The 22,078-nt window shown below is 55.4% G+C and overlaps 1 protein-coding gene across 1 annotated transcript in view; it reads left to right on the top strand.

The window, feature by feature from the left end:
- The window catches only part of PTPRN2 (protein tyrosine phosphatase receptor type N2), a 523,279-nt gene that overhangs the window by 464,352 nt on the left and 36,849 nt on the right, over positions 1–22,078 (top strand). The window contains exons 17-18 of the mRNA XM_065883635.1: positions 11,606–11,679; positions 17,672–17,749. Coding sequence (XP_065739707.1) covers positions 11,606–11,679; positions 17,672–17,749 — 152 coding nt within the window. The remainder of the gene's footprint in view (positions 1–11,605; positions 11,680–17,671; positions 17,750–22,078) is intronic.

The raw sequence follows: 22,078 nt of genomic DNA, 5'->3' as shown, positions 1-22,078 counted from the left end.
CAGCGTGCTCCCAGGCCTGGAGGCTTCCTCGGGTGTCAGGCCCTGTAGGGTAAATACTCAAGTTCAAAGCATCCCTTCCACCAAGCCAACCACAACACAGCACATTCCTGTCCACGTTCCCTGCAGCCCGGCCGGCTGCTGGGCTCTGTGCCGAGTCAGCGATGGGTCCACAGGCCAGGACCTCAGGCACGTAGGGTGTCCTGTCTTCAGCCTTGGGGGTGGCGCTTCAGCCCCGCGGGGACCAGGGCCCTGGAGCCCTTGGACCAGAGCCTCGGGCCTGCCATACGTGGGCCGGAGCCAGGGCTCTGAAGAGGAAGCGCCTTCCTGGCTGGACTCTGGCGCTGGGCGTTATCTGAGAGAGGCTGCTGTTCTTGACCGGCATGGCCATCCCAGAGCCTGACCTAGGTTGTCGCCTCTCCGGGGTCCTGCAGGAAGTAGGGGCCAGTACCCTGCAGAGACAAGTGGGCAGATAGAGCCTCCCCAGATGCGCAGGTCCAGTCCCAGCAAGTGCGTCCCCACCTTTGTCCTCCACACTCCTGCCTCCTTAACTTTTAGAGGAAATCCTGTCATCAGATCTCCACCGGTATCTCTTCCCAGGCAGGACCCTCAGGCGATGGCCTCACTTAAACTCTTACTGGTCTCGCCAAACTCCACCAGGTAGGACCACTGCCTCTTCCTGCAACCTGCTCCGTATTGTCCGGCTGTTCACTCCTTATGGCGCAGAAATGGTCCGTGATGGAGCGTAGGGTGTTGACAGGGTGGCCTCCACGCGCCCTGCTCCCTGAAGCCAACGTCGACGCCCCAGCCGGGGACAGTGGGGTGCTCACGACAGCGTCGTGTGTCCGACGTGCTCCCCGCAGCACCCACCTGTGTCACTCAGCCTCACTCGGGGCTCGGGATGGAAACCCCGGGGCCATCTCTCTCTGCATTTGCTCCTTTTGCCGTATCCTCTCCCGTCACCTCCAGCGAGGCCCCTCATTTCTGGATCTGACGGTACCGGCCCACTCTGCTCCCCCCTGCCCCTGGCTGGACCCCACCTTCCTGCCTCTACTTCCCTCCATGAAGCAGCTCTGCTCCTGCCCCACTTCTCCTCATGTCCATCCTCCACCTGGGAGAGTGGAGTTACTGCCTGGCTCCCTGGTCAGCGGCCCCCCGGGCCACCCACCTGGACCCCGCCCGGTCCGGCAGTGTGCAGGCTCCCCTCCTCCCAGCCCCTCCACATCTTTGCTCGTCTGCTGCCCCCGAAACGTCTCTCCCCCAACCTCCGCCAACACGAGGGCCGTTCCAGCTGAGGCTGGAAGACGTCCCAGTTGGCGGTTTGGTGGGAAATCCAAGGGCGGCCGGGCTAGCGACTTTCCCATCCCTGACAGCCCGGAGATTCTAGCTACAAGTGAATTGTCTTTCAAAGGACAAGGCAACTAGCATTCATGAGATGTTGGCTGGCCATGCGCTAGGTCTAATTCTATAGCTCAGAAGTTTGAAGAATTTAATTTTTAAATTCTTTTTTTTTTTGCCTTTTTAAAAAGAATTATGCAATATTCCGCTCATCTGTTTTTTAAAATAAAAACAGGAATATGATGCTATTTTGGTGTGCCATCTTAAACAGAAAAATGTTTGTGATTCTGAGTTATAATAACAAGAGAGAGACACAGAGACACAGGAATACTTAGAGATGAAACCAGAGAGAATGTAAAGCCAAAGACACAGGCACGTGAAGATTGACAGAAGGGTCTGTGATGCTGTTTCTCGCAGTTCAGCTTTCTCGGGCGTTGCTGCTCGCCCAGCTCACAGCTCGGCCCCCAGCCTTGCCCGGAAGACGGGCCGGGTGAGGGTCAGAGCGACTCTGGCCCGGCTCTTCCCGGGAGCCACATCACCTGGTGGCACCAGGCTTCGGCCACGTGTGACAGAAAGGTCAGCGGCCAGGCTGAGCATATCGAGTGCGGCCCCCGAGCGCCCCAGGCCTGCCCCCCAACCCTCCTGCATCTCCCCCCTGTCGGACAGATGAGGGTGTTGGAGTTCGAGCCCGGGTGCCCTGTGCTGATGGGATACCACCCCCCTTGTGCTTTTGTGGACTCACCTGAGACTTTCTGAGTCGGGAACATGAACACAGATTTCGAACTTCCACAGAAGGAACGTCTAAAATACATCCAAGGCCCACGGTACTTGACAAAGCATCGCTTCCCTTGAAACACACAGAAAACAATCTATTTCCAAACAAACCTTTGGTTTACATATTTTTCCCAACTCCCAGCAGAATCCCTGCAGTGAGTATTCTGGTTCGGCCACATCTGAGTGACCTGCGTAGCCTCTAGCCATCAGTCGTGGGAAATTCTCCTAAATCCGACAAGCAAGCAGGATTTTCTTCCCCTCACATGAAACGGCTGCACGAGAAAGTTAAGTGTCCAGATGAGTTGCTGACTTGGCTGTCTTTTTGTCACTCCCTTTTCTCGGCCTCTGAACCAGCCGAGTAACTGCCTCTGGATTTGGGAAGGCTGTAGGTGTGCTGGTGGCGACAAGAAACTACCCAGCCAATTCTGTGACGGCTTTTCCTTTGCTACATCACAGCGGAAGCTGGGCTGCCGGAGACTGAAGAGCTTTGAAGGGACACGGGGAGGAGGCGCCCGGGCCTTCCCGTGGGGCTGTGCACGTGCGGAGCCTCTGGAGATGGGTCCCTGGGCTGTGGGAGCGCCCCGCCGGAGCCTCCCCAGGGCAGAGGGGCTGCTTGCGGGCTGGGGGCCGTGCCACTGTCTGCAGAATTCAGCACTCAGGCTCGGCTTCTGCCCTCTCTTCACTCCTTTCCTTGAAGCTGGGCCACTGGATGTGTAAGACATCCAACCTCCTGTCACCTGGTGTCTGTGCTTCTCCCCGTCCCGATGCTGCTCGCAGAGGCGGGAGCCGGGGCTGGGCCCCTCTTCTGAACCCGCTCTGGTTTCTGCGCCCAGAGGCCGATCACAGCCTTCAGAAGGGCCGCGACGGGCTGTGTGTCCTCCTTGACCCGCACGTTTCCGGTTTCCGTTCATCGTGCAATGGGCACGTCACAGGGCACAGCCCCGAGCCGTCCATCCTTATACGGAATTGAACTCTGCATTCACTGCTGATAAACGAATCCTTGTTCAAAGTCAAGGGCGGTTTGACCTGTGGTCACCACGGTCACCCTCAGCCTTTTGCCATCCGCACATTTTATAAACATGTTTTACCTGCCTTCGAGTCATGAACAGAGCCACATTCAACAGGATGAATACAGGGCGCTGCCTACCAAGGCCCCCCTCAGACGGACTCGGATCCAGGAAGGAACATTCCAGTGGCTGCTCCGTGAGCCCCTCTTTGCCTGCCGCCCTCCCATGCAAACCAGGAGATCCCCGCACAGTAGACCGTGCAAAAGGCCAGGTGTGCAGTGTCCCATTTACACCATCACCCAAGAGCCTGGAGCCAGAGGTGAGCCGGGGCGTCAGGGGGCGACGTGGCTTGCCCCCTGCCCTCCTGACCCCGGGGGATTCCTTGCCGGCCAGTCCAGAGGCACTTTGCAAAGAAGCAGTGTCGCCAGCTTGGCATAATTACCCCCATACACTTTTTATTGCAAAAGTTTTAAAATCCTCGGGTTGAAATGATAATTTGATGATCGCCAATATTCCCACCAGCTAGAGTCCACACAGCTGCCGCTCCGTATTTTGCCTTTTTTGTGTGATCAGTGTGTGTGCTTTACTTCTTTACTGGCTGAACTATTTCAAAGCGGGGTTTAGGCATCGTGATATCTAAATACGTTAGCCTGTGTCTCCTAAAAGTAAAGACCTTCTCCTACATAACCATGACCCCATTGTTGTGACTAAGAAAATCAGTAATCCCCTATTAGCCACTAATTCCACTCCATCTTCCAGTGCTCCCAAATATTCCAGTTATATCATCTACAGCGGTTAGTTAACTAGGACGCAATCAAGCTTCATAACTGCCTTTTGGACTTTGCGTCTCTCTAGCCTTTGTAACTTTAGAACAACCCCCTTGGTTTTCCGACATAACTTGACCCTAATAAGCTCCTCTCCTCCTGGCGGCCACCCTCCCTCAAAACCCTCACAAGCTCTCCAGTCAGGAGGCTGGCCTGGTCCTTGGGAAGCTGACTGCCTGGTTCCCAGGCCCGCTATTTCCCCCCTTCTGGTCACGCACCCGAGACCCAGAGGCCCAGGGACACAGTGAGGTCGAAACCAGCCGTGGCCAGACTGTGTATCCTGAGGGCACGCCGTGGACGTGGCCAGCACCTGCAGGACTCGCAGAACCTGTTCTGGTCACGGGACCGGAGACCAGAACCTGCCCGTGAACATCGTCCCCCAGCATCTGTCGACCCCCTAACTACCTCTTCTCTGTCCTTGCTGGTTTGAAAAGGTATTCTCTGATAGAGATGGCCACAGCGAAACTGTAATTGAATAGATTTTCTGTTTGTTATCTACCAAAATGATTTCATCTATACCAGACAGAGGCTTCATTCGGTTTAAACAAACACAGGTGCACAGACTCTCCTGTTATCCCCTGTGTATTTTGCACCATCCCACTCGGGACGTCAGCCTTTCTGATGATCCTGCTTTACGTGCGCGATTCCGTCTTTCGTATGTGATCTTTTACACTGCGGACCACCCTGGTTTCTTTGAATGTCTGTTTCTCGTTTTCTTACTCAGGATATTTACCACTGTGTCATCAGAACTCTGACGTTTAGGGTTTCCATCTCTTTGGCTCAGCGCCCTTTTGGAGTCTCTGGAACAAAATTCCCTCATCTGGTTATGTGTTAAATGCCTAGCATTCTCTTTCTTGGCAACTCAGAACTTTAAGGTGGTTTGGCCACTGTTCCATCAACCGAGCGATTCTTTCCTTATTAGAGTTCAGTTTAGACGTGTAGCAGTACTAGTCTGGGTCCCTGTCAGGTGCTGTGACTGTCAGCGGAAGGTGACACCTGTGTCCACCCCCTGTCCACCCTTGGTCAGCACAGATGGAGACCGGGATTGCTTTGGTGACAGCATTGTGCTCAATAGAACACAGACTTTTGTCAGGTTGTTTCGACATGCGTGAGCTGCCCCCGACAGGGGCCCTCCGAGGCCACGCCCTTTGCCGTCTGTGTCCGGCCCTCCTCAGCTCAGCGCGGGTGGGGGGAGTGCAGGCCCTCGCTCAGAGAAGATGCGTAACCGAGGTCCGTTGATGGATGGTCTCCGGGTAGAACGGTGCAGGTGGCACGGTTTTGCTTGCTTGGTGTCTGTGCTCTTATTATGCAGAGTTCTTGTGTGTGTGCAACACGCGTGCTGCCAGCAAACATTTGCACACCGTGCTGCATGCCATCCTGCCCTCCAGGCACGAGGACGGTGCCCTGGTGTCACCGCCGTGCCCACCGTGGCCCAGGGCTGGGTCCCGGAGCCTCTTCCCACGCAGTCACCGGGGCTGCCGGGACCTCTCTGCAGAGCTACCCTCCCCCTCCTTCCCCTCCCCTCCCCCTTCCCCTTCCCCCTCCCCCTCCTTCCCCTCCCCCTCCATCCCCCCTCCCCTCCTCCCTTCCCCCTTCCCCTCCTTCCCTCCCCTCCCCCTCCCCCTCCTTCCCCTCCCCCTCCCCCTCCTCCCCTCCCCCGCCCCCTCCTTCCCCTCCCCCTCCCCTCCTTCCCCTCCCCCGCCCCCTCCTTCCCCTCCCCCGCCCCCTCCTTCCCCTCCCCCTCCCCTCCTTCCCCTCCCCCTCCCCTCCTTCCCCTCCCCTCCCCCTCCTTCCCCTCCCCCTCCCCCTCCTTCCCCTCCCCCTCCCCTCCTTCCCCTCCCCCTCCCCCTCCTTCCCCTCCCCCTCCCCCTCCTTCCCCTCCCCCTCCCCCCTCCCCCTCCCCCTCCTTCCCCTCCCGCTCCTTCCCCTCCCCCTCCCCCCCTCCCCCTCCTTCCCCTCCCTCTCCCAGGTTCATGAGGGGCCACCTCACACCTATTGGCTAACTTTCTCATAGAAAGCTAACATTTTTTAGCTGGTAGGAACTTTCTGGTCATCTCGGTCAGCCTCCTCATTGAAGACGTGGGGAACTGGAAGACCTTAGACATGTGAAAAGGGCAGACAGGATGTTGTGAGAAAGCCAGGCCCAGACGGAGCCTCGACTCCGGGGGCGGGAGCGTCCAGGCCACAGAGCTGTGTCCTCACCATCTGGAGGCCGGGGTCCAGGACAAGGGTGGATATGATAAGGCTGGCCCCTCAGGGCTTCGAGGGGGTGTCTGTCCCAGGCCCTCTCCTCGGCCTTCGTGTCTACATGTCATCCTTCCTCTGCCTGTGTCTGATTCCAAACTCCCCCTTTTATAAGGACGCCAGGCACAGGCTGAGGCCCACCCATATGACCGTGTTGTCACTCCATCCCCTCTGTACAGACCCGTCTCCAAATAAGGCCACATCCCGAGGTCCTGGGGGCTAGTGCACCCACACATCGTTTTTTGGGGGGGACACAATTCAGCCTTCGACACCAGGCGCCCCTGGACGGCTCAGTGGTTGGCAGGGCGGTGCCAGGCCACTACCTGAAACTTTTGGGCCTGTTCTGCTCGGCACAGGGGCCGAGCCCAGAGGGACCTTCTCCTTGCACATGCTGAGCAGCAAGGTTAGAACAGGGGGCTCCCGCTCTGCTCCAGCCCGTCACCCGCCTGTATGGCCACTCACCCGCCGAGCTGCGTGGCGATCCTAGTTGGGGATTGCTTTTTGAGAGATCCACAGAGATGCTGGCGAACGTAAGAAATGAGACACGAGATGAAGTCTTCAGACCACGTTTCAGGCCACGCGTGTGCCTCCGGGACCTGCTTCGGGCGTGTTTGGAGCCGGGAGGCCAGCCGTGAGCCTCTGGCTGTGGGCCGTCCCCTGCGGGGCAGCTTCCTGGGTAGGGACGGAACCAGCCTGCCTTCCTGCCGCCGGTGTGCCGGCAGGTGTGCTGACCCTGGGCCCCAGACGCCCCGGTCTGCCCGGCACTGAGCCACGGAGGTGCAGAGCACGAGTGTCTGCTTTCCTCCTTAAACGTTTGATGGTCCTGTGGTTTGAGGTGTGGGTTTCTTCACGGGAGCAGAGCCCTCGCTCACGGGCTTCCTGAGGAAGGGGCGCTGGTGGAAGAAGTGTGAGCTGAACTCCAAGGAGGACTCACCGCCCCAGAGCAAAAGTGCTTCGCGCTCACACCCTCATCCTCCAGCTCCCGGGTCTGTGGAGGAACGTGTCGTACACTTAGCTTCTCAGAGTCCTGCAACAGACATGATACAGACATTTATGGCTTTGCCTCAGCTGTGACAAGGCCAAGTCGATGAAGACGTTTCCAGGTGTCACTGGCTGGGAACGTGAGTCTGGCGTTAACAGCTGGTGGAGAAGTTCAGGTGATGTTTGCGGTTTGCTCACCCGTCAGGGGACCCAGGAAATTCAGGAAGGAAGTGGTGCTGCTGGTGCCATTTGTGAGCACAGCCTAGCGTGTGGGGTCTCCATGAAAGACTCAGAGCCCTCCAGGCAGAGTGCTGGCCCGTCACAGACGCACCGCATGCTTGCACCAGCCATGCCCTCCAAGTAGAGGAAATGCCATCAGCCAGTGTAATGGTTTCATCTCAATCTTAACAGAAAATTGAGACAGCTGCCGGGCCCCAGGGGAATACCGACAGACCTCGCGGATGAAGAAATCCCCATGGCAAGTGCCAGTGTCAACTCACGGCTTCTACAGATGCCTAACTCATGTTACCGCCAGCAGTATCAATGACTCCGTCTATGAGGGGAATGAAGACTGTTGACTCATACACGTATCGGTACACTCAACGTGAGGGACACGATCAGGGAGGCTAAGGAAACGCTATCCTTAAAGATCCGTGTTAGGAGATGATGTCACAGGCGGGGGAGGCCTCCACACACTCTCCTTGGGTGGGTTCTGGTCGAACGTGGGCACAGGCTACGCACGGCACGGGCTAGAAAGAAGCCTGAACGGTTAAGCCACGGTGTCCTCCAACGTCTCCCTCTCTCCAGGCTCCTTTGCCCTAGTCATAATCAAGAAGCAATTCTAGACCTTCCTCCTTCTGTTGGCATTTATGAAAACCATCCTTATTTACTGACAACTCGTCCTATACCACACAATGAGTTTTGCCGGTTCAGCTGACTTTTTGTCAGTTAGGTGTGTGTCCCTCTGTCATCTTTTGAACTTGTTCCTAAATCCCTTGCTCTCTGCCAGGCCTTACGTGAGCACTTTATAGAAGCCATTTATCACAACAAGCCTGTGAGTTAGATATCCTTATCCTACATTTTAGATGACAGATCTGACACTTTAAGATATTAAATCATTTACCCAAATATCACCAGGCTAGCAGGTGGCCAGGCTGGGTCAAGCCTGGACCCTTAGCTCTGTGGTCTTTGCCAAGTCAAATACTTGATGTTTTAGAGCCTCAGTTTCTTCAACCTAAATGGGAAAATGGACTCTATTCTGTCTATGGTACAGTGTTCCAGGAAGAAGGAGGATAATACACGTGAAACATTAGGACAGGTAGAACGCTACAGACATTCAAAGCACCGTTCTTAAACACGGGAACGGTACACAATAAATTGTGTACACAGAAAAGGAACAGGCACAGAGGGTTAATTCAGCAAGTTTCTTCTTAATAGGTGTTTTTCTCCTTCCCTCCTTGATAAAATTTACTACTGTGGATCTCATGAGAGGAAAATAACTGGGTGGTAGAGCCAGGTACAGCAGGAGACGCTACCTGAATTTCCTTGTTTCCTGGCGTCTGAGTGGTCTCACGAGATCTTGGAGGACACGCCCAGCTCTTCATTAAAATGTAAGCGCTGTAGTTGTAAAAATTCTTGCTCTGTGGTTATAACGGAGAAGACAAAGGAACGGTATTCGCGGATCCACAGAGGAGGGGTGGGGGTTATTTGCTCAGGAGCCCCGCCCTGGCTTCACCTCCACCCCGCTGTTGACCTTGAGTGAACCGGTAATCCCGCCAGGCAGCCTTGTCTGCCCCCATGCATCACAAAGAATACAGCAGCCACCCTCAGAACAGGAACGTGAACCGCAGAATGGTTGAGACTTGCCCGGCCGAGTGAAATGTCCACTGGACCGTCCCTGCTACATCAGCCGACCCTCCGCCGGGCTCTGGCCCTTCTGGGATGGCCCCCGGTGTTTCAGAGGGAGGTTCAAGATGGTCCCACAGTAAAAAAAAAAAAGTTCACTGTTAATTTTTTTTTTTTTTTTCAGTACGCAGGCCTCTCACTGTTGTGGCCTCTCCCGTTGCGGAGCACAGGCTCCGGACACACAGGCTCAGCGGCCATGGCTCACGGGCCCAGCCGCTCCGCGGCATGTGGGATCTTCCCGGACCGGGGCACGAACCCGTGTCCCCTGCATCGGCAGGCGGACTCTCAACCACTGCGGCACCGGGGAAGCCCCACTGTTAATTTTTAAATCAACACATTGCCGCAATATGAAATATGTGATGGGAAGGTAGAACTCTGAGCTTTGGAAGCCCTTGTCCCAGGCTCAGTGGCATCTTGGAAAGAGTGCCCTGCGGGGATGAAGGTGGCTGGACCGGTGCCCGCAGGGACGCAGGACGCTGGGAGCTGTCCTCACAGCAAGCTTAGGCTCCGTCTCTGCTCAAAACAGGTTTTCCCATTAACCATCGGGGTTCAAGCTCACCGAGACTCCCAAACTGAGGACACGTTTTCTTGATTTTCCGACTAGAAAATCCAGCTGGCCCTTGTTTACTGAGCCTGGTTGCTTGCAGGGCCCTGTGGAGATGAGAGGGACCCGGCAGCCCCCCAGTCCTGGGCCTGTTCAGTGCGACCAGGGGGCCACCCCGCCCTGGGTGTGATCGGCACCCTCTGAAGCTCCGGGTCCTTCTCCCTGGTTCCCTCCGTCGCGATGGCCAGCAGCCCTGCCCTGGGTAACGGGTTCTCAGACACTGGGAGCAGCCTAATTGCTGCTACTAGTAACGCCTGAAGTGGGCTTGTGGAGAATATTTGCAGTGAGGGGGGCTCCTGGGAGACCCTCGGGAACCCTTTGGAATCAGCTAGAAGCCCTGCTCTGTGTATCCAGGCTTCAGTGTGCGGGCAGAAGGCATGGTCCCCATTCAGAGAAGGGCCCGGCTTCCGAGTGGCTCGCACTGTCTCTGGCTTTGACGTGTCTGGACGCCCCCCCCCCCACACACACACACACTGAGAAACTGGGCCTCTTGAACTCCATTTTGGGGTGAGTGTTTGTAGCGCTTTGGAATGTCAGAGTTGACCGACTTTTCTCGTGGGTTTTATTTCAACTTCCTGCCACAGCCAATTTTCAGTCTCTCAAGAACAGATCTGTGCAGGACCCCAAAGCCATTGAGTCCAGGGGACTTTTGAATTGGTCACACCTTAGCGGGGGGCTTTGGCAGCTGCCATTGTAAACACCTTCAGAACATTCCACAGCGTCTGGCCCGTGTCACCTGTGCTCAGGTAAACATGTCAGGCGTGAACCCCTTCCCCGTCTCTAGATGTTTCTTACCTGTCTTGTCTCTACTGGGAAAAAGCCAACGTTAATACCTCAATAAGACGGATAGGATGGCGTCCAGTCTCCAGTGGACGATACCTTCCAAGTTCAATCAGTTTAGGCCTCGCCAAGTTTCCCAAGCCCCAGAACTGTTTAAAACAAAAAATAAGTAAATAAGTAAAATCTCCCAGAGAAAGGAAAGAGACACAAACCACAGCAAAGCCCCCGTGCGTGCTCTCCTGACCCCACTGCCGAGCTGCTCCCAGGGCTGGGAGCAGGAAGTGGGGAGACGCGGCTGAAATGCCGGGAATCTGGACTTGGGGTAACACGCTCACCGCCGTGGAAACCCTGAGCTCCAGGGCTGCAGCCAGGCTTTCTCAACAGAAGCAGGTGGTGTGGGGGCCGCCGGAAGGCTCTCACTGCCGTACCAGATGATGGAGCTCGGCGCTTCCCATTTTCAAGTTTGCACCTTGCGGAGGAAGGGGAGGAAGGCGGGAGAAACGGGGACTCTCGGGGGTGCCCTGCTGGCCGTGAAAGCTCCTGAAAACGGGCAGAGAGCTGTCACTGACCGCAGGAGGGTGGTTACTCCAGAGCCAAAGTCAGGGGTGATTCACGTAGCAAACACATTAAGCTGTGACCGATCACATGTCCCTAATCCCCTCTGAGCGTCTGGTTTCAACACCCGTCAAATGGTTTTGCCCGTTTTCGGCGCGTTTCTGTGTCGGCGAGTCCCCAGTGAACACTGCTCCCCGCACCCTCTTCTCTCCTTGTAAAGCTACATTCTTGTAATCTCGAGTATTTTACCTTCTCTAGACGACAGAATTGTATATATTGAATGATGGTCTAATAGCTTCATATCCACGTTGATGTTTATTTTCTCTGTGTTACCAAATACGTGTTACTTAAAGGCAAACACTACATGAGCTACTGCCCAGGAGCACCCAGCCTTGGCGTTGGAACTTGACACAAGAAAAACACGAGGTTCCCTGCACACCCTGGCGCTCCACTTCGGGGGCTGAAGGACCCTCGGTTGGGGAGGGAGGGAGGGAGGAGGTGCGGTGACAGCCTTCAGCGGGACCTGGGGGCAGGGGGGCAGCGGTGGCCCTGGATGACGCCCTGCACGGGTTAACGCTCTGCTTTGGGGCTTGCAGACGACCACTCCCGGATCCGGCTGAAATCAGAGAACAGCCACGGCAGCTCTGACTACATCAACGCCAGCCCCATCGTGAGTACCGCCCGCCACGCACCAAGGCTCCCGGGGGGGCGGGGCGGGAGCGGGCCGGCCGGGCACTGGTTCCATAGCAGATAGCCGGTCTGTCTCCACCGGGTAACCAGCCTCCCCCAGGGACCAGGGCTGGCGCTCTGTCCCCCTGCCCACTGCTGATGGCTTGGTCCCCAGGCGGGGCTGAGTCCTAGGCAAAGGGAACGTGGTGTCGGGGTGCTGAGCCCGGTCACCCCAGGGGCCCAGCAACAGCGCCCTGACGAGTTACTGCTGGAACCCGTGGCTTTGGGGAAATTCGTAGCTGGTTGTGTAAAGGGCTCCTAGGCCTCCTTGTTCCCTGTTCGGGGGAAACAGGAAAACCCAGACCCAAACCTGGCACGTGTTGAAGTGATGGATGATGTGGAAGCAGGTCGGAAACTGCGGGCTGGTCTCCTCCGGTCTTTGCAGCGGGCGGGGTCTTCCCTTCGAGGGAGGGGGTGCGGCAGCGCCTGTCTGGGCAGCGGGTGTGATGGAGGACGGGGGCAGGTGAGACCTTCTGGCCGGCAGGTGTTCCCAGCCTCCGGAGAGCCCCTCACGGCCACAGCCTGCCGCACCCTCGCGGCTTCCCGCCCTGCACCCGGGGAGAGGCCGCAGGGGAAAGTCGGGGGCCGCCCAAGGGGAAGGAAGAGAGGCTGGTAGGGGGGTGAGTGTAGGTCAGCAGCTGGTGAGAGGAACCTGCCAGGGGTTCTCAGGGCACGTGGTGGGCGCACCTGGGCCCGCAGCAGAGAGGCAGGAGCAGGTGGGGCTGTGTCCCCCTTAAACCGTGGTTCTTGACGCTGGTCTCCGGGGAGCGTCAGGACAGCTCAGTAAGTTCTCACATTGGCTTCAGTCAAACACGGGCGTGTAGGACGCAGCACGTCCTGGGGGCTCCGGCCCTCTGAGGTTATGGGGGAGGGGGGAGGTGGTTATGGGGTCATCTCTGGATTCGTGAGAGCGCCCTGGGTGAACGACAGCCCCTGCCGTCCTCAGTGGTGACCTTGGGTGAGACAGTTCGTGGTCTGATCGCAAGCAGGACCGCTGATAGACCGCTGTCGTCGTGGTGGTTCCATTTATTTCAGTGCATCTGCTGTATAAACCTTATTACTATGACTCCAGCGTGCCGTGGGTCAGCCCCATTTCCTGACACCTCACAACCACACAGCGAGGGCACAGTGTAACATGCTTGCGGTGCGAAAGGGATTCGGAGGGAAGCATCTTGTCTGCACCCGTCTGAGCTCAGGCCTTTGTTTCTGGGGTTATTTTTAAGGACTCACTCCTTTCCCTCCAGCAGAGTAGACCTCAAACGTTGGCTCCGTCTGTGTTCAGAGTTCTAACTGGAGCCGTTCAGTCAGTCTTTCTAAATAAACACACTTGTTGAGTTTGGTATTTTTCCATCAATTCTAAAGTCAAAAAACCAAGCCAAAGCCCCATTGATTTACGCATCTTTCATCCGCTGAGGGTGGGCTTTGTAGCTTCCCGGACCTGGTCCCTACACAGGGGTCACGATGATGGTCTGTAGAAGGGAAAGAGCTGCCTTCTCCCCGCTGGGCTCCTTCCCTGGGATGAACCACGTGACAGGGCCAGAATGAGCAATACAATTCTTTTCGCGTCTCAGAGACGGGGGTTCAGTGTTGGGGGGTGCCCGACTCTCCCCCATTTTATGGGTTCCGGCTTCCAGACATTGGAGCTATTTCAGGCTAAAGTTAGGACTCAGTGAGGACAAGGGTGCTGGTGAGAAACTGCATCTCTCCCAGAAGCCGCCCACCAGCAGCCCTACTCCTGTGCCTTCCCCGTCTCTCTCTTGTTGATGGAAATTCAGAACAGCCTCTCAGGCTTAACGGGGCAGGGACCTGGGTCAGAAGGTGAGGCCAGGAGAGGCAAGTGATTTTTCGGTGTCTTTTATGTTCTCCTTTTATTTCATGCCACAGTTCTTTTTTGTGCAAATTTGGGTTGGAAGCGTGAACTAGAAGAAATCCTCGGTATCTCTTCCTGAAATGACTGAAGGTCTGATGTTAATGAGTTTCCTAGCAGAATTGAGTGAGGAGCTTACAATGAGAGCCCAAGAAGCCCGTGACCATGCAGAATAAAACTACAATAACTATGTCTGTCATATTTGTACTTACTCGTCATTAAATTTCAGGAAAGCCATCCAGTAGTAAATAATGTGCAACCTCTGCTCTGGAATGAGAGGTCGTGAAAGTAAACGGGAATTCTGCTTCCCCGCATGGGGTGTCTGCGGGAGAACTCCATTAGCCGCACTGGAGCTTGGTCACTGTCAGGCATGGACTAAGGGGTGGCGGGCGTTAACACAGCAGCACACGAGTCCCCTGACCAGGGACAAGTCTGAACGTCCCAACAACACTTGAAAGTGAACTTACTCGTCATTTCTCTGTTTATTAAGGGGAGAAATGGTTTCATTTTTAAACTCAGAATGCGTTTAACAAATTTAAGTAGATACAAACTGACTCTTCAGAAAAGGATGACTGCTCAGATGCCCTGAACATCCTAAGGAATTGGCCGAATATGGGGGCCGATTCCTTGGTTTTCGGATTTACAAGCAAACATCTGTATGTGTATAATTCTGGTTTATAGCCAATACTTTTCTTAAGTAAATCTCAACTCATAAGAATATGAAAAAAAAGCCAGACTCTCTCCCACTGATTTTACTAATGCTACAATTTCCCAGCAAACTCTCACATTGACTTGGTGTCTGGGAAAGTGACTTGAAAACTCAGGCTTGATGTTCTCTTGTTTTTAAGAAAACATCTGTGAATTTTGCTTTACATGTTAGGAAAAGCAGGTGTAAGGTGGGCAGATAGGAATACTGGAAGATAACCTGCGTGTTCACCTTGAGTGAGATTGCAGGGTAGGAGACGTGATCCCCGTGACCCCCCTACCAGAGGCTGGCCCAGACCTTCCCTGAGACTTTGGGCCACCAGGTGGTCTGGGGGCAGTACCGGCCCTGCCCTCACCTGCGCACCAGCCGGCAGCGCCCCCTGCCTGTCACCCTTCAAGGCTTCAGAACACAGGCGCCCTGGTCTTAATATGCTGAAGGCTTAGTTTTTAGGATGAGTTTTGTTTGGAACACTGGGGAAATATCGCTACATTTTTTTAATGCAGATTAGAACTAGTTACTCATGGTCATTTATAACTGTCATTCCACAGCTTGAACCAAATCGCTAGGTTTTTTTTAGCCGTGCATTTAGAAATTCCTAGGGATATACCTTGCGGGCACCCTAGTTCATGTGGTATCTTCATATAAGACTCAGTCAGCTACGTGACCAGTAGACTGATCACAAACTTCGGGGGTCTACTTTATCTGAAAAAAATCCCAGAGCTAAAGGGCCCGTAGAGACCAAGTCCTGCCTCCCCGCCCCCACCCCACCCATTTTACAGACACTAAGACTGAGGCCAGAGACCCTGACTTCGTTCACAGTGCTGGACCTTGTGTTTATAATCACAACAGTCCTACAGATAAAAAGTACACTACAGAGAAATGGGAAACAACAAGGAAGAACGGGGGAAGATTCAGCTCAGATGTCAGCAGAAGCCAATGCTCATCCCCACCAGGAGCTTGGAGGTGGAGGCATCGTCACCCACCACGCTGGGCTGGCAGCCAGAGCTCCCGATGGAGAAGTCGTGTCCGTAGAAACTGACGCGATTTCCTCTAGTTACGCTTATCCCGCCTTGGAGATCCCAAGTGTAGTAAGACTTCAGTGCATTTAGTTAAATTTTTGCTTTACTTTCATTCATTCAAAGTTGCACAGAACTGGGCTGAGGCTCCCGTGGCTTTATCTTTGCTACACGCACAGAATACTTCTGCCCAGAATTATTTTCTGTCCAACGGGATGTGCACGGGATGAGGCGATGGTGGTGTGGTCATCTCAGTCACTGTTCAACTGGTGGCACGTCACCGCTCTGTGATCGCCTACTGCCTTCCAAGAGGCAGCCACATGACGCAGCCAAGGGGGAGGGGAGTGATGGGCCACTGAGCGCCCCCCTCCCCCTTACCCCAGCCCCATGTCCTCCGGTCCCGGTCTCGGATTGAGCAGTGGATGGGGAAGATGGGAACACCATGACATCAGGACCTCCCACAACAGGGGGCCTTATCTACCCTCCCGAAACCCTGTTCCGATTTTTACTTTCAATCACACATTTCTCATTGTGAAAGCCACTAAATGTGCTAGGTTGAACGCACTAACGATTTTGAAATGTGTTGCGCTCTGAATTGCTTTGGGCAAAAAGGCACACTTGAAAAGGAGGTGGGGTTTTACTTTTCATGCAGGGAAGAGATAGGGGTCTCCGTAAGTAGCTGTCACCCCCAACAAATGCGTGTTTTACCTGTATTGTGTGCGTCGTGCATTTCCGGTTTCAAGTACGAATCTCACTAAATCAGATGCACGCTAAGCTTTTCTCCTGCCCCTCCACCCCCCAGCTAGCGTCAGATGTTGTTCTGTTACAGTAACTTACACCTGTTCTTTTGTGCCCTTTCCCCCTTTCATGGTGCACATAATTATAAGGTGCGCTGGGGGCATCCTTTGACGCTGACAACCCTCGGCCCCGGAAGTGTTGACGGGCAGGCGCTGCGGGAGGATTCACTGGATTCGTGTTAAGGCGGACGCGCCTCACGCAGGCTCTTCTCACACCCAGACTCGGAGGGGCTTTCAGGGGACCCGGGGCTTACAGCTGACGTCCTCGCATGTCGCTGTCGAATCGTGTGGTCGCACCCTCTGTGTCTTTCCCTGCATTGGGAGATGTCTTCTTAACGAGTACCTTCAAGTGCGGAGCATCTTAAATCTTTAATCAAACGCTGGTGTCCGAAGCGTAGAAACTGGTGCTGGATGGGAAAGAACGAAGGATGCTGCACAGCCTGATGAGCCAGCAACCGCCTGCCGCCAAGGGGAGACCCGCCCACTCCCTTCTGGGGGAGGCCTCTGCGGGCCTCAAGGCGGGGACAGCAAGGGCGCCTTGGCTCTAACACCTCGCCCGGTCCTTTCCTGTCTTCTTAGGACGCCAGCGTGAGGGGGAAGAGCTCCGTCCGTCCGGTTTAATCCTGTCTGCTTCTCCAGGCTTCGTTCTCATGTTCTTTTTTTTCTGCTTAGTCAGTCTTTGAATTAGATGTTATAATGAAGGTCTTTTAAGCCAAACTTCCTCTCTCAAAGCCAGCAGGCTGCATTCGGACAGACCACCTAGCCAGGTAACCCACCACGGCATTCTCCTCTGCTTGTTTTCGGTCCCTGTCTGGCGAGGTGGAGAGAGAATAGGGAGTCAGCTGCTGGAAGGCTAGGCAGCGTGTGCCGCGCTGGCTCTCAGACCCCAGGAGGACTCTGGGCCCGAGCCCCTTTCGGGGTAAAGAGAAACAAGCCCCCACGGGAGGGGAGTGACTCGTCCTGGGAGGCATTGTTGCTGGATCCCTCCAGGCCCCCGGCAGCGCCCCCGCCCTCTGCCTAGCACAGTGCCCTCGGCGCTAACCTCGGCCGCGTTACCTCGAACCCTGCGCATGGCCAGTGGTGGCCGTGAAGCCTGCGCACACCGACCGAACTCCTCTGCAGTCACACGCGTCCGTGCACGGGTCACCATGTTAGTGGCCTGGGTACTGCCCTGGGTGCGCTCGCTTCGTCCCCACCACCCTGCCTAGCGCGGCCTGTGCGTGGGTTAACGCTCTGGTATCTGGTCTCTGGGTCACTGGCCTCCTTTCCTACCGACACTGCTCAGTTACCTCCATCCCGGGGTAAGGAAAACATTCAGCCCCAATCGCCAGGCTCCAGGTGCCGGGGAGCCCCAGGCCCCGCCTAAAGCGCAGGCGGGTTAGGGTCAGGAGGGGCCGTGGGGAGGAGCGGCGGCGTCTCCCGCTCCGCACACGTGTGGGTCGAGGGCTGGGACTGTCAGCACAGGACACGCGGCGCCCCTCCCCTCAGCCGGCCCTTCACTCCCTGGCTCTTCAGCTCATCTTTCTTCTGCGGTCTTGTCTCCGCAGATGGACCACGATCCCAGGAAGCCCGCGTACATCGCCACCCAAGGACCGCTGCCCGCGACCGTGGCCGACTTCTGGCAGGTGAATCTTTTTAAATGAAATTTTGTTCTGATTGATCATGAATAACGCCTTGGATTCAATTAAGCCAATTGAGATTTGTTTACAGGTGTTCATCAGATGTTCCTTGATTTCAGAATTTATATGAGCCCTTTCATATTTTTTATTATCAATCTTTTTTTCCAAAATTTGAGTGTCAAAACTTCCCTTTGAGAGATTTAATACTTTAAAGACTCTTACCTTTTTAGCCACTTTACTTTAGCTGCTTTATTTTATGAACTATAAAGAAATGAAATAATAAGTGTTTAAATTATTGTATTTTATTCAAATGCATCTCTTGTCTATAGTTTTAATTTTATGGCGGTAAAAGATGGTGCTCAGATTATAGTCTCTGTCTTTGTGGATACTCTGTAATGATGCATCTTACAGGTCAGGTTGGTCTCTTTCTTTTCACTCAGCAAAATCCTAAACACTCAGACCAGGCTCAGACATTGAGAACTCGTGTCCACATTGGCCAATAAAAGGGAAACCAGGAGGCCAGTGGGCTTCCCTCTCCCAGTCCCCTCTCTTTTCCCTCATTGTCCACAGCATGGCAGAGCTCCGTAGGAACAGCTCTTGGAAGGTGGCACCGTGGGGTGTGCGCATGAGGTCACGTCATTGCTCGGTGGCTATGACAACCCCCTCCTGTGTGTCGGGCACATCGGGTGTCCCCAGAACCGGTACAGAGGGCCCCCTGAGGACAAGTTGAGGAAGATGTGCCTTCTGGGTCCCGGGGCACAGGTGATGATGGGGCCGGAGCAGCTTGTGGTCCACAGAGCTGGGCTGTCTTGGTCCCGTGGCCATGCCGTCTCTAACCCGGTCGTTCATCCCGACAGAGGGACTAACTGAAGTTAGCAAATTCCGTGTTCCCTGTTCCCTGTGGTCTGACAGTCACTTTCCCAACTTTCCAGTCAACCCTCTCCTGACGCTCCACCCCAAGGAGGGACAGTGTTCCTCTCCACCCTTGAGAACGGTCTCTGCAGGCTTTTCCGGAGAGTCAGGAAGGGATCCAGGATTTGCTGAGTGTCCCAGGGCTCATTGCCTTGTAAGCGTATCGATGCACAGGTGTCAACATCCCCAGTTCCCAGGCAAGACAAGCGAGCATCTGGGAGATTGCATAACTCACCCAGCGAGTAGGAAACCAAGACTGGACACGTCTCCGTGGCCCTGCTCTTCCATGGTGGCTTCACGCTATTAGAAAAAAAAGACCGAGCTGAACCCTGTGGTCATGGCCTAGAGCCATCAGGCTGTGGCCTGAGGACAAGCTGGTCCCTCCACCCTTGAGGGCTGAGCCTCCTCCCCGTTACACCTAACCTGCCGAGGGGTCACGCAGCCCAGGCAGAGCTGCTCCAGGAGGGGAGTCTTCCTCACGCCATGCGGAGCTGTGTTCCCGAGCCGTGAGCCCACTGGTCCTGGTTCTGCCCGCAGAGCGTCGCTGGAATTCCGTGGAGGCCCAGGGTCTGCTCAGCCACCTTCCCGACCAACCCCAGGCTCCCCGTGCTCAGACAAGCAGAATAAAGAAAATCCCGAGTCGTGTGGCAGAATAAGGGACCCACAGAATCCCACTATCACCGCAGCTTCGACTGTGCTTTGACCCACCATCCCAAGGTGCACAGTTACAAGGGACGTGTAGTGCCCCCAAAGAGGGGAAGTTTCATTTTTATCGGTTTCAGGTCCCGGTTGTAACTTCATGCGTGAAAGCTTCTCTTGCCAACAGGATCACACGTGTCTGAGGGCGTAGAGATGCTCTCAGCATACTCATTGCTCACATCCGTGGACCACTTACCGCGTACCAGGCCCTGTGTCGAGGGTTTTACACGTTCTGTCCTATAATCTTGGCAGTCCGTGAGACTAGAGGCTCGTACTCTGCCCCAGCGCCCGTGGCTAGTACACAGGAACACTGGTATGTTTTTCTTTCTGCTTATTCCGAGTAGTTGCCATTGTTGGGGACAATTCATTTTGTCAGTATTTATAATCAGTGTTTGTCAGTATTTATACTGACAGGTATTTGTCAGTGTTTATACTAATAGGATTCTAGAGCATTTATGGAGGTCTGATATCAAGGAGCATACGTTCTCGAAATGGAAAGAAAATATCCCTAAATGACACAGCTGGAGAAAAGCATTAAGGTGAGATGAAGTGCAAGATGCTTTGAGACGGGGTCAGCATTTATCAAACTGTCCAGGAAGCAATGGCATCCCTCAAGGTGGGAGCAGATACTCTGTGGCCAACAGGCTGGCCCTCCCGGGATGTCTGGGGCTCGTCAGCCCGTCACAGCCTGGGAGCCGTCCTGCAGCAGAAAGACCTGCCTCACTTTGTCTCCTCCACAGCCCTTGGGAGGGACGCCATGGTCTCCACACCGGCCTCGGGGCGTCCGGATGCAGGCAGAACGCAGTGAAGACGTGTTGGCCTTGGAACGGAGGCACTTCATCGCTTGTGATTTGCTTCCCAGCACAGTCACGTTGGTCGGGTTGGCCCTCTGAATCATATTCTAGAAGTGGGCATCTCGCAAGCATGGCTCTTTATTAATAACTCACCCAGGTCACAGGCTCGACATCCTCAAACATTCCAAGTCCAGCTGCCCCCTCCACCTCGGGCCCAGCAGAAAGCGCGAGGGGGAAACAGCACCGGCCTTGAAAACTCCTTGCAGAACTTCTCAAAAGCCACAGGGAGGTGCGAGCTCTTTTGAGAACAGAACCTGATTTGAAACGTAAGAAGTTTCCTGTGTCCAAGACAATAGGCTGAACGGAGACCTCTGAGTAAGGGTTCACGTCTCATTGCGTTGTCTGGATTCACGGCCTTTGATAAGTTTTGACCCAGGAGCTCAGCACCTGTTACAGAAAATATCGAAGCGTCTTCCTCTTATTGGAGCTCGTGGGTGCTGCTCCGAAGCCCCTCCCAGGGCCGAGCTCACGGGGGCTTATTCTGTGTCTGTGATGAGCAAACCCCCATAGGAAAGGCCCCTGTGAGGTGGGTTCACGTGAACGGCTGTGTGCCCTTTCCCACGGCACAAAGGAGCCCAGGCTGGGAGCTGAAGACAGCAGCTTGTTCCTTCTCCTGTTTCCAAATACGGCCACGTTCACAGGTTCGTGGACGTGACTTTGGTGGACATTATTCCACCCAATACGATGGCAAAGAAGAAAACAGACACTAAGCCCCGAACGTGGCAGCATCGCAACAGGACGGGTGGCCGCAGCAGGAGGCCGCAGGGCGGGCAGGTGGGCGGAGGAGGGCCAGGGATACGCAGCGACGCCGAGGTCATCGGCAGCCTCGGGACCGAGGGGCAACATGCAGAGGAGGGATCGGGGAGACTCCGTCTGCACGCAGACACGGCACTTCTGGAGCATTCCATCGTAGGTGTGACTCAGCGGCAGCCCTTCCGCCCTGACTGCGGTCACCATGAGGCGGGGGCTCCTGCTCCAGCCGGGACCCTCACGCCTGACTCCCCACCCCAAGGGCTCTGCCGGGACACACAGCACTGTTCACCGTCCCGCGATTAGAATTCTTTCCCTGAATTCACATGATGTGTTCTGAGAATTCGATTCCAAACCAAATGCATGCCCGACCCACGACCTTCCTGTAGAAACATGTTCTGACCTGTGAGGACAGCCCCACGTGTCCCCGGGGCCTGAGGTGGCAGCTCCGGGAGAAGGCAGACCGACATCCGGGTCCAAGTTCACGTGAGGAAAGAAGCAGGAGAGAGGGAGACAACAGCTATTGAGTGCTTACCGTGTGCTGGGCCCGGGGCAGGCGCTCGGGGTGCGTGACCTCACCCGACGCCCCCGACAACCTGGGGTAAGGCTGTCGCGAGTGTGTGATCCCCCCAGACGGGGTCCCGCAGAGACAGGGGGCGGGTGGGGGCCTGGGGCTGGGGAGGGGGTCGGGGAGTTGGTGTTTGGTGGGGCAGAGGCTCAGTTTGGGGGGATGAGAAAGTTCTGGGGACGGTGGTGGTGATGGTGGCACAAGGTGAACGTCCTGAAAGCCCTTGAACCGTACACTTAAAACTAGTTAAGAAGGTATTTCTGTGTTATGTATATTTCACTAGAATAAACGAAAATCAGGACCCCAGTTCCAGCAGAAAAGCCGAGGCCCAGGGATTCCAAACGACGCCCCCCAAATGCACGCAGTAGCTGCAGGCGGGTTTCAGACGGGATCTGTGTGGTCCGACACGCTTCTCACTGACCCACTGGCCTTAAAGCGAGGAGGGGGCGGCGACTGGGCAGGTGTGTCTCCTGCCCAGTGAAGAGGAGAGAAAGGCCATCCCGCCGTGGGGGCTGTCGGCTCTCGCGGGCCAGCCCCCTGCTGTGACGGAGG

Source organism: Phocoena phocoena, chromosome 9 (assembly GCF_963924675.1).
Source record: "Phocoena phocoena chromosome 9, mPhoPho1.1, whole genome shotgun sequence".
In the NCBI taxonomy this organism is placed as follows: domain Eukaryota; kingdom Metazoa; phylum Chordata; class Mammalia; order Artiodactyla; family Phocoenidae; genus Phocoena; species Phocoena phocoena.
Note: the sequence above shows the minus strand (reverse complement) of the source record. Positions and strands in the feature narration are given on the sequence as shown.